Source organism: Mus caroli, chromosome 17, assembly GCF_900094665.2.
Source record: "Mus caroli chromosome 17, CAROLI_EIJ_v1.1, whole genome shotgun sequence".
Classification (NCBI taxonomy): Eukaryota; Metazoa; Chordata; class Mammalia; order Rodentia; family Muridae; genus Mus; species Mus caroli.
In genome coordinates, this window is record NC_034586.1 from 22,945,428 (window position 1) to 22,957,116 (window position 11,689).

The 11,689-nt window shown below is 55.8% G+C and overlaps 1 protein-coding gene across 1 annotated transcript in view; it reads left to right on the top strand.

The window, feature by feature from the left end:
• Itpr3 (inositol 1,4,5-trisphosphate receptor type 3) overlaps window positions 1–11,689 on the top strand; it is a 63,941-nt gene that overhangs the window by 39,334 nt on the left and 12,918 nt on the right. Inside the window, exons 19-33 of the mRNA XM_021185743.2 lie at window positions 783–1,034; window positions 1,124–1,268; window positions 1,792–1,933; window positions 2,421–2,620; window positions 3,695–3,824; window positions 4,173–4,230; window positions 5,356–5,521; window positions 6,394–6,558; window positions 6,635–6,709; window positions 7,086–7,211; window positions 8,402–8,524; window positions 8,729–8,929; window positions 9,938–10,189; window positions 10,287–10,412; window positions 10,494–10,619. Coding sequence (XP_021041402.1) covers window positions 783–1,034; window positions 1,124–1,268; window positions 1,792–1,933; window positions 2,421–2,620; window positions 3,695–3,824; window positions 4,173–4,230; window positions 5,356–5,521; window positions 6,394–6,558; window positions 6,635–6,709; window positions 7,086–7,211; window positions 8,402–8,524; window positions 8,729–8,929; window positions 9,938–10,189; window positions 10,287–10,412; window positions 10,494–10,619 — 2,287 coding nt within the window. The remainder of the gene's footprint in view (window positions 1–782; window positions 1,035–1,123; window positions 1,269–1,791; window positions 1,934–2,420; window positions 2,621–3,694; window positions 3,825–4,172; window positions 4,231–5,355; window positions 5,522–6,393; window positions 6,559–6,634; window positions 6,710–7,085; window positions 7,212–8,401; window positions 8,525–8,728; window positions 8,930–9,937; window positions 10,190–10,286; window positions 10,413–10,493; window positions 10,620–11,689) is intronic.

Genomic DNA, 11,689 nt, shown 5'->3' on the forward strand with positions numbered 1-11,689 from the left:
TTTTTTTTTTTTTTTGGTTTTTCGAGACAGGGTTTCTCTGTGTAGCCCTGGCTGTCCCGGAACCCACTGTGTAGACCAGGCTGGCCTTGAACATCATAGGGATCCACCTGCCTCTGCCTCCCGAGTGCTGGGATTGAAGGATTGTGCCACCCCTGCCCAGCTTATTTGATTTTGAGGCGGCCTCTCACATTTTAGCCCAGGCTGCTTCTCACACTTTAGCCCAGGCTAGTCTTGAACTCAAGGTGCTCCCCCGCCTCATTCTTCTAAGGGCTGGGATTATGGGTGTGGATGAGCACACCTGGCTGAGACATGTCCTATATGGGTTGTATAGAAGGCTCTTGCTAACCACAGCTGTGCTCCGGGTAGCTCTCTCACACCTCATAGCAACCCTGGGAAGTAGGTCACACTGTCCCCTGCAAAGCTGGGGAACTAGCATGGAGTGGAAGAGCTTGCCTGGTGTTTCAGGGCTAAGCCACCATTCCTACCCAGGGTGGCTTGGCTCCAGGACCCTGATGGATAACCCTGAGGTGTGTGGAGGAGGGAGAGGCATGACGTCACTCACAGAGACGCCTCTGTTATCGCTCTCATCTGAGCCTCACGTCTTTCACCAGCTGGCTCTTCCCTCTCTCCCAGCTACCTGCTTCCTGTAAGGACCTGTCCCAGCCCAGCCAGAAAACATCTGCCCTCCTTTACCAGGAGGGGTCACATCCTCTCTGTGAAGTGTTGGTCCTCACCAGGGCCATGCCTGTTACCTGCTGCCTCTGACCCAGGGCTACCTACAGGTACCAGTTGAAGCTGTTTGCCCGCATGTGCCTGGACCGCCAGTACTTGGCCATTGATGAGATCTCCAAGCAGCTGGGCGTCGAGCTGCTTTTCCTGTGCATGGCTGACGAGATGCTGCCCTTTGACCTCCGCGCCTCATTCTGCCATCTGATGCTACATGTGCACGTGGACCGTGACCCTCAGGAGCTGGTGACCCCTGTCAAGTTTGCCCGCCTCTGGACAGAGATCCCCACGGCCATCACCATTAAAGAGTGAGAGTCTGGAGGGTGGGAGGCTAGGCAGGGCGGGGTGGGGTGGGGCGGGGCATGGGGACCCTCATGCCTCCTGCTTCCATCTTTAGCTATGATTCCAATCTCAACGCGTCAAGAGATGACAAAAAAAACAAGTTTGCCAGCACCATGGAGTTCGTAGAAGATTACCTCAACAACGTGGTCAGCGAGGCCGTGCCCTTTGCCAACGACGAGAAGAACATACTCACCTTTGAGGTGGGCTGTGGATCCTTGGGGCTGGAGGGGAGTGGGGCCATGGTCCTGCCCCTCCCTACCTCTTCACCGGACCTTGTCGGTCAGGGATGGATTGTAGGATCCATGATCCCCTTTTTCTGGTGCCTTCAGCCCAGTTATCCTTGAGATAGCTGAGGTCTCCCCCAATGGACAGTTTCCCCCAGTTCAGTGCTTGGCTGAATCCACTGAACCCATCAACCAGGGTCCTGCCTTCATCCTGGTTTTCTCTGCCCTATTTGGACCCCAACAGAGCCACAGTCTCCCCCTGAACAATCATGACCTAGGGCCCCACCAAGTACATTGGTCCAACTCCACAAAGCCGCAACTCTATGTGTTGGTGTCAATACCCCCACCCCCCCACCCCCACCCCCGCAAAAAACAAGCAGGGTGCACATGTGCGTCATCAGCACACATCCCACTACCAGCTCCAGTCACCCTTCACAGCCACGCCTTTGTGTAGGGCAGCCCCACCCACTCACCTCCCTTGGGCCCACCCCCTTTGCAGGTGGTGAGCCTGGCGCACAATCTCATCTACTTCGGGTTCTACAGCTTCAGCGAGCTGCTGAGGCTCACACGCACGCTACTGGGCATCATAGACTGCATCCAGGCACCGGCAGCCATGCTGCAGGCCTACGAGGAGCCTGGTGGTGAGGCTTGGCCCCTCCTCAGTTCCTTCCTGGCCTCGCCTCAGCCCCCTCCAACCTGGTAGCTCAGGGGCTGGGAAGCCCTCAAGTCTGGCTTGTCTTAAAGGATAGGGGCTGTCAGGCTCCAGCCCTCCCTGACACCCAAGAAGCCATGCTCTTCCAAATTGAGCTGGGGTCTGGCCCCTGATTTCAGCATCGCTGGCACAGGGTCCCCTCCATCCCTTATTCAGCTTCCCACAGATTCTGGAGAGCCTGCCCACAGATGTGCACGTCTCTCCACACTCCCTGCCCGCTTTGCCTTTGGTCCGTTGTTTTCCCAGTCTTGGCATAAAGCTCGCGCGCCCCCCCCAACCCCAGCCTATACCCCCCCACACACCCCGCAAAGCTGCCTGGGTTAGCCCTGTCCCTTCTCAGCAGTTGCCTCACAGTGGTCAGAGATTGGGAAACCCTGGTGCGCATCTCTCAGTGACTCCACTTCTGTGACCCACAGGCAAGAATGTGCGGAGGTCCATCCAGGGGGTGGGGCACATGATGTCCACCATGGTGCTGAGCCGCAAGCAGTCTGTATTTGGTGCCTCCAGCCTGCCTGCTGGAGTGGGTGTTCCTGAGCAGCTAGACAGAAGCAAATTTGAGGACAATGAGCACACCGTGGTGATGGAGACCAAACTGAAGATCCTGGAGATTCTGCAGGTGCTGGTCAGGTGGGTGGGAGGTCCTGGGGTGGGGGTCACAGGGTCACAGCTGAGATCCTGGAGATACTGCAGGTGCTGGTCAGCTGGGTGGGAGGTTCCAGGGCTGGGGTCACAGGGTCACAGCTTGAGATCCTGCAGGTGCTGGGCACGTGGGTGGGAGGTCCAGGGTGGGTGATCTTAGGGTCACAGCTGAAGATCTTGGAGATCCTGCAGGTGCTGGGCAGGTTGGTGGGAGGTCCTGGGGTGGGGTGGGGGGGATCACGGGGTCACAGCTGGAGATTCTGCAGGTGCTGGGCAGGTGGGTGGGAGGTCCTGGGGTGGGGTGGGGGGGATCACGGGGTCACAGCTGGAGATTCTGCAGGTGCTGGGCAGGTGGGTGGGAGGTATGGGGTGGGGGAGGGTCACAGGGTCACAGCTGGAGATCCTGGAGATGCTGCAGGTGTTGGACAGGTGGGTGGGAGTTCCCGAGACAGGTGTCACAAGGTCACAGGGCTTTGCCAGGTTCTCCAGCCCAACCTTCATGGTTCTTGGAGCAGCACCACTGACACTCCTTGGGGGAAGAGAGCCCTACACTAAAATGCTGCTTCCTGGAGAGGGATTAGTGGGGGAGGGGGAATCCTGAAGAGGGATGGGTCCAGAGGGCACGAGGGGGGAAGTCAGAGGTGAGACTTCTGTCCTGTGAAGATAGAGGTTAGTTATGGGTGTCCCTAAACCCTGGCCCTAGGCACCTCAGTTTTCCCTCCCGGAGAGGGCTGTTGGCAGGGTAGCTATAAGGACAGGTTGGCCTGCTGACCTGGGAAGTCTATGCGTTTCCTGTTACTGTCTAGCCTGGGTGGGTTGGGGGGAGGTGGGCAGCCGCAGATGTGGGGCTCACTGCCTATGCTGAGAGGAGCACCAGCCACCATCACTGGGCCAGGAGCTGGGGGGAGAGAGGACTGACCCGTTCTGTTCCAGTGCCTTGGAGCATCCTGAGTGGCTGGATGCTAGAGCCCATTTGAGGGTTCCTTCACCCATCTTGGAGCAGCAGGGCTCCTGATGGAGACCGTTCTTCACATCACCTCTGTTTGTTTAGTTCATCCTGAACGTACGCCTAGACTACCGCATCTCCTACCTGTTGTCGGTCTTCAAGAAGGAGTTTGTGGAGGTGTTTCCCATGCAGGACAGCGGGGCAGACGGCACGGCACCCGCCTTTGATTCCTCCAGTGAGCCTTGACCCCTAGCATCTACTGCCACCACTCCACTGCCCTAACCTGTCCTTTCCACGCCCAAAAGGCATGTCCGTTGTCTCCCTGGTCACCACCACGAGGAGCAGGGCAGGGACCCTTTCTAAACGGGGAATGAGGTCCATAGGGAAGCCAGGGCTGGGGTAAACTCACATCCTACCAGGAGCTGGCCAGGGCCTGGCTTCCTGAGCTTCTGAGCTCCCTGCCCTGCTCTCAGCCTGGAGGCTCTGTATCCTCACAAAGGCCGGGCAGGTGAGAGCTTGCTGGGGCATCCTCTGCTTGAGTCTCTGGCTACCCCATCTCTCTGTCACTCTTGCTTCCCCACAGCTGCCACCATGAATCTGGACCGCATCGGAGAGCAGGCAGAGGCCATGTTTGGAGTAGGGTGAGGCTGGGTTTGGGGGCAGGCTGTCAACCTAAGGCTCATACCACGTCTTTGGACAACCTAAGTTTCCTAGGGCTGAAGGCCAGCCGTGCCCTCCACTGTATCGCCCGGAAGCCCCTCACCAAGCGCATGTACTGGCCCTTCCTGTCTTGCCCAGCCCTCATGGTAGAGAGTAAATCCAGATGCTCCTTCTCCTGCCCCACCTTCGTGCAGGGCAGCTGTGCCTCTGTGCTCAGCAGAGTTGGGGCAGCTGACCTGGCAACTGTTCCCTGTCTCACAGCAGGAGACGTGGAGGAGGAGGGTGGTAGTATGGCATCCCTCCCCAACCAGCCCTCTGTGCCCCAGTGGAAGATTCTTCTCTGCCATGGAGTGTCCAGCCTTCCTGGGCGCACCCAGGGGGTCTCTCCTCAGAACCCCATTGTGAATTTTGACATGGGGGGGGCTGGAGGTGTAGGTCAGTGGGAATGTAGGTTAGTTGGCGGCAAACTGCTTATCTAGCATTCGTGAGTCCTGGGTTCGATTCTCCAGAACCTCAGAAGCCACCTGCTACTCCCAGCACTCAGGAGGTGGAGGCAGAAAGGTCAGAGTTCAAGGGTACCTGGGCATTCACTGCATTGAGAGTTCGAGGCCGATTTGGGCTACATGAGATATTGTCTCAAGAATAAACCAGAACAGAGAAGTACTGAATAGATCCTGTAAGACAAAGCCCACAAACTCACAAAGGAAACAGTGCATTGAAATAGCTATCAAACCCCTGAAGAAAATACATCGGAAGGAACCTGCTACAAATGGGGCTCTTTATTAGCACGTTAGATGGCAGCTGCAGGGTGGGTGTAATTAGCACCCCGGCTCCAGCTAGTGGCAAGTGTAAATGGCGTTTCACAATTTCCACTAACAAACCGGAGCTGCTGTGAATGCGTCTGGTTTTTACTGGTGACAGCCCTCAGGCTCTGTGGTTCCCTCACTGAAGGAACAAGCGTCTTTTCATCCCACATGAAGGGGTCCTGCATCAGGGGCTTGGCGGCTGAGGACTATCCGGGGCAGTGGTTCCCTGCACAGTGGGACCCTGGGTGCAGTTGCCCTCCCTCATTCACGGCTCTCGCTTGTGCCCACCTGTGCTGGCAGGAAGACCAGCAGCATGCTGGAGGTGGACGATGAAGGCGGCCGCATGTTCCTGCGAGTGCTGCTGCACCTGACCATGCATGACTACCCATCTCTTGTCTCCGGGGCGCTGCAGCTGCTCTTCAAACACTTCAGCCAGCGCCAGGAAGCCATGCACACTTTCAAGCAGGTGAGAGGGGCCCATAGCCTTGGGCCTGTTTGGAGCCCCAGGCACACGGGGATCTAGTCTCTCACAGCTGGACAGGGACCGGTGGGCCTCAGGCCTTTCTTGGTGGGGGTGGGGGTGGGGCGGGGCAGGGATCTAGTCTCTGCTGCCTTTGCCACCCTCCTGGCCTGACTCATTTCTTGCACTGTGGACGATGCTTGAGAGTGGTCAGCTATGCGTGACCTTTGCTCACCATTCTGGACCAGGTCTGGCCTACAGGCTCACTCACTGGGTGTCTTCACAGTGGCATCATGTCTCTTTGACAGCTTCCTGTGAGATGCCTGATGATCAGGGATGGTATTTAGCAAGTGCCCACAATGTGCTGGTTTTTGACACCCACCAACTTGCATTGGTTCCCCAGAATTCCCCCAGCTCCCTCAGTATGTGACACCACTCACAGCCCCCTGTGGGAGGAGGACATGAGGCCTAGGCAATGAGAGGAAGGGGGGAGGGGGGAGGGGGAGGAGGGAAGAAGGAAGAGGAGAGGAGGGGGAGAGGAAGGAGGCACTACATGTAGGCCCTACTCCTTAGAGTTCAGGTCGCTCCTTCCCTCAGAGTCCAGTGTCCCTCCCATGCTTTCTGTGCCTGTTTGGCATCTGAGTGGACCAATCAGGCTGCAGAGTGCGCCATGAGTCTGAGACTGCATTTGGGTTATGTGTTGACTCAGGGCTGGTGTACACGGAGGGCTTCCTGGAGGAAGGGGCTGTAAATACTGTGTGACATTGGGTGGGGGGTGGGGGTTCTGGTCCAGGGAGGGCACTGCTGATCCCCGAATGACTACAGATCTGGGGACTGTGCCCCCTTGAGCCCATTACCTCACCCCTACCCCTGCACAGGTCCAGTTGCTGATCTCAGCCCAGGATGTGGAGAACTACAAGGTGATCAAGTCAGAACTGGACCGACTGCGGACAATGGTGGAGAAGTCGGAGCTGTGGGTGGACAAGAAAGGCAGCGTCAAGGGCGAGGAGGTTGAGGCAGGCGCCACCAAGGATAAGAAGGAGGTGAGCCGGCTTCTGGGAGCCAAACAGGGTGCCCCAATTGAGGGTGCGTGGATGACACTGTCTTCTGTGTCCTCAGAGACCCTCGGACGAGGAGGGGTTTCTGCAGCCACACGGGGAAAAGAGCAGCGAGAACTACCAGATTGTGAAAGGCGTGAGTGGCGGGGGTGGGGGGTATCCTGCAGGTGAGGGGTGTCCTCCATGAGTGGCAGGGGGTGAGGGGTGTCCTGAGGCTGGCTTAGACCTGACTCAGTCAGGCCTCCCACTGGCCAAGCATCTCCCAAACAGCCCCACTGAGGCCCTGACAGAGTTATTTTAAAGCTGAAGGGGTTTAATGAGATTCCACTTTATGGTCGGGATGGGACTTTAGTCCCTCGCTGATTTGCCTGGACGGCCTGATTCAGCAGCCATCTCTTTCCCCTTTCTGGTCCCAGTGGGATGCGGGTGTGGCTGCAGCTGGCCAGGGAAGAGATGGGGAGGGGACCCTGAGGAGGAGGCATAAGCTCCCATCCATACCCTCTCCCCTGCAGATCCTGGAGAGGCTGAACAAGATGTGTGGGGTGGGGGAGCAGATGAGGAAGAAGCAACAGAGGTTGCTGAAGAACATGGACGCCCACAAGGTCATGCTGGACCTACTGCAGATCCCTTACGACAAGGTGACCCGCGTCATCTGCACCCACCTCCTCTTTGAGTCTACCTCATTGCACCCCAATCTTTGACACCCCCCTCTTGCTCAGATTGATTTGGCTTGAATTGGATATGTTGTAATTCTCTCTGTGTATCTCTCTTATGTGATGCTGGGCATGGAGCCCAGAGCCCTGCTCACACAAAGCAAGCATTCTTTGACTGAGCCCCACGGCCCTTGAATTTGATTTGACTCAGCCTCCTCTCCCTCTTCTGGGCTAACCTTGCCTGTTAGCTCCATCTGGACCAGAGGTTTTTAACCTGTGGGTCATGACCTCATGTACCCTAAGGTCGCCTGAGGTCATCAGAAGACACAGATATTTACATTAAGATTCACAGCTGGGGCTGGTGAGATGGCTCAGTGGGTAAGAGCACCCGACTGCTCTTCCAAAGGTCCAGAGTTCAAATCCCAGCAACCACATGGTGGCTCACAACCATCCGTAACGAGATCTGGCGCCCTCTTCTGGAGTGTCTGAAGACAGCTACAGTGTACTTACATATAATAAATAAATCTAAAATTGTTAAAAAAAAAAAAAAAGATTCACAGCTGGCTAAACTGCAGTTAGGACGTGGCAATGAAGTCACCACAGCACGAGGAACTGTATTCCAGGGTTGAAGCATTGAGGGGGAAATCCAGATTCTGACCTTTGACCCTGAGCTCCTTATCCCAGTGGGTCCATGACACCTTGTCCTTTGTCCCCTAGATCCCCTCCCTCTGTTCAGCCTCTCTCAACCTTTGACCCTAAGCCCCTCACCTGACGCTGACCTTTTTTCTTTTTTTGAATATTTGTGTCTGTCTGCACATGTGCAGAGTTCAGAAGAGGGTGTCAGACTGGAAATAGAATTTATAGGCACTCTTGAGCCTCCTGGTTTGAGTGCTGTGGATGGACCCTGGGTCCCATGCAGGGGCTGCATGTGCTCTGAACTTCTGGGAGCTGCTTCAAATGCTTAGATGATTTTTTAATTAATGTGTGCATGTGTGCCTGTATGTGTATGTGTGTGTGTGTGTGCCTCTGTGTGTGTGTGTGTGTGTGTATGTGTGTGTGTGCCTGTGTGTATGTGTGTGTGTGCCTGTGTGTGTGTGTATGCCTGTGTGTGTGTGTGTGTGTGTGTACCAGGCCTGTCCTTCCCTGCTGGCCCATTGACCTCTCTCTGCACACAGAGCGACAACAAGATGCTGGAGATACTGCGCTACACACACCAGTTCCTACAGAAGTTCTGTGCTGGGAACCCTGGCAACCAGGCCCTTCTGCACAAACACTTGCAGCTCTTCCTCACGCCTGGGGTGAGGCACGCTGGGCAGGATTCCTAGTGGCCCTTTCTGATGCCCCACCCCCTCTCTGATGCCCCGCCCTCTCTCTGATGGGCCTCTCCTCTCTCTGATGCCCTTCCCGCTCTTTGTCCCGCTTCTCTCTGCCCCACCTCTCTCGGCTCCGCCCCTCTGATGCCCCCACCCTCTCTGATGCCCCCACCCCTCTGCCCACCACAGCTCCTGGAGGCTGAGACCATGCAGCACATTTTCCTCAACAACTACCAGCTCTGCTCTGAGATCAGCGAGCCGGTGCTGCAACACTTTGTGCACCTGCTGGCCACACACGGGCGCCACGTGCAGTACCTGGACTTCCTGCACACCGTCATCAAGGCTGAGGGCAAGTACGTGAAGAAGTGCCAGGACATGATTATGACCGAGGTGAGGGCTGCCTGGACCACAGGGACCTGGGTGGTGGGGCCCAGGGAGAACCTGGGAAGGGAGAGAGCCAGGAGGACTCTGGATGCTGGGCTCATAGAACTGGTTAGGGCCAGTGGGAATGCACAAATGTCTGTTCCTGCAAAACACTGAGAGTGGGGTGAGCCTTAGTGACAGTCTAGGAGGTCTGTTCCTGGGAGCATCTCAGGGAGGGCCGGGGAAGGGTGGGGGCAGAGGCAGTGATGTCAGGGAGACACTACAGCTACAGCCGTCACCTTGGTCATGTCACCACTGACCTGTGTCATTGGCTGGCTATGAGAGGGAGAAAGGGAGGACACAGCTCAGGTTCAGCGCACACTCTGGAGGCTGAGGACATTCAGACACTTTTTGGATCCAGCGTCAAGGTTTCCGATGGAAGAGGCCCGGACACATCAGCCAAGGAACCCCAAAACTCAGGCAGGAAGTCAGGCGTGTTGGCTCACATCTGTGACCTGCCCACAACTATCTATAGCTCTAAGTTCAAGGGATCTGATGCCCTCTTCTGACCTCTTATGGGTACTGCACACGTGCCGCGAACAGACCTACATGCAAGCAAAACACCCATACACGTAAAATAAAAACCAATAATTAAAGAAAGAGTTCGCCGGGTGTGGTGGCGCACGCCTTTAATCCCAGCACTCGGGAGGCAGAGGCAGGAGGATTTCTGAGTTCGAGGCCAGCCTGGTCTACAGAGTGAGCTCCAGGACAGCCAGAGCTATAAAGAGAAACCCTGTCTCGAAAAACCAAAAAAAAAAAAAAAAGAAGGTTATCCTCAGCTACGCAGTATTTTGAGGCTAGCCTGGGGTATATGAATCTCTGTTTCAGAATGTTTCAGAAGTCCCAAACTGTAAGCATGGGTATGATGAGGTCCTAGCTGGGGTCACCGTCTCCTTTTCCTGACAAGCCTAGGAGAGAGGTGGTGCCTGGGGCTGTTGGACGAGGGCTCTGACTCCTGCCTGCCTCCTGTCACAGCTGACCAATGCAGGTGACGACGTGGTGGTGTTCTACAATGACAAGGCCTCTCTGGCTCATCTGTTGGACATGATGAAGGCAGCCAGAGATGGCGTGGAGGACCACAGCCCTCTCATGTATCACATCTCCCTGGTGGACCTGCTGGCTGCCTGTGCAGAGGGCAAGAACGTCTACACAGAGATCAAGTGCACCTCCCTCTTGCCTCTAGAGGACGTGGTGACTGTGGTCACCCACGAGGATTGCATCACGGAGGTGTGTGGCTCCGGCTGGGACGTGGAGGGGACAGTGGGGAAGATGACAGGGGTGAAGCAGGCCCCATGGACATGCCTCTTCTGTGCCCGCTGCCCAGGTTAAAATGGCTTATGTGAATTTCGTGAATCACTGCTACGTAGACACGGAGGTGGAGATGAAGGAGATCTACACCAGCAACCACATCTGGACGCTCTTCGAGAACTTCACCCTGGACATGGCTCTGGTCTGTCCTGGGGGCCAGGGTGGGCTTTTGGGGTGGAGGGAGGACCTACAGATCTCCTCATATGAGTTTCCTCCTCTGTAGGTCTGTAACAAGCGGGAGAAGCGCCTGTCAGACCCCACCCTTGAGAAGTACGTGCTCACCGTGGTCCTGGACACCATCAGCGCCTTCTTCAGCTCTCCGTTTTCAGAGAACAGCACGTCCCTACAGGTGAGCAGCCTGTACAGTCAATGGCGCTTTAGCTGGCTCATGTGGTGAATTGCTTACATGAGCACAGGAAGATGCAACAGAACACAGGGTATTGGTCATCTACTGTATAACATACAGCCCCAGATGTGGATCCGGAACTTCTGAGGGAATGATACAAATTAACAGACAAGAAACAAGGATCTGGTGGCGGGGCTTACTGTTTGAGGAGTGCAGTCCATTCTCACAGCAGGAGCAAGGGTCAAGCTTCATCCACAGTCAGTCACAGAACAATGAATACTGGTGCTCGGTGCACTTCCTCCTTTTTTATCCATGCTGGGGCCCTGGCCCATGGGCAGGTACAGCGGATGTTTAAGATGGGTCTTCTATCTTTCTGGAATCACCCTCATAGACACACCCCACACTGACTTAGGTCCCATAGGATTGACAAGATTAAGGCTTTGTCTAGCGGGTGTGCAGGTCCTGGGGTGGTGAAGTGGGTGTGGCTGCTGCCCAGGACAGCAGAGCCATGATGACCGGCATGACCACACGTTTTGCAGAGCCTTACACAGCTCTCAGGTGCTGGGTGGGCAGGCAGCACTGTGACTCACAGGGGCCTGACCAGGATCACTGAGAACCAGGCCTTGAGACCCAGGTCTCTTTGTGGAAGGCCCGAGCCACTGCCTAAGTTATAAATACAGAAGATGGAGAAGAAACCAACAGAAGTGCTCCTGTGGATGCTCGGGCCAGTGCTGGCACCAAGCTAACTCTGAGAAGAGTAAATAGGTTAGGCGCACCTGGCATGGGTGGTGCATGCCTTTAATCCCAGCACTCCAGAGCTAGAGGCAGGTGGATCTCTGTGAGTTCAAGGCTAGCCTGGTCTACAAAGCCAGAGCTCCATAGTGAGATAGTACCACTCCTGGTACCAATTTGTCTTAGTCAGGGTTTCTATTCCTGCACAAACATCATGACCAAGAAACAAGTTGGGGAGGAAAGGGGTTATTCGGCTTACACTTCCATGCTGCTGTTCATCACCAAAGGAAGTCAGGACTGGAACTCAAGCAGGTCAGGAAGCAGGAGCTGATGCAGAGGCC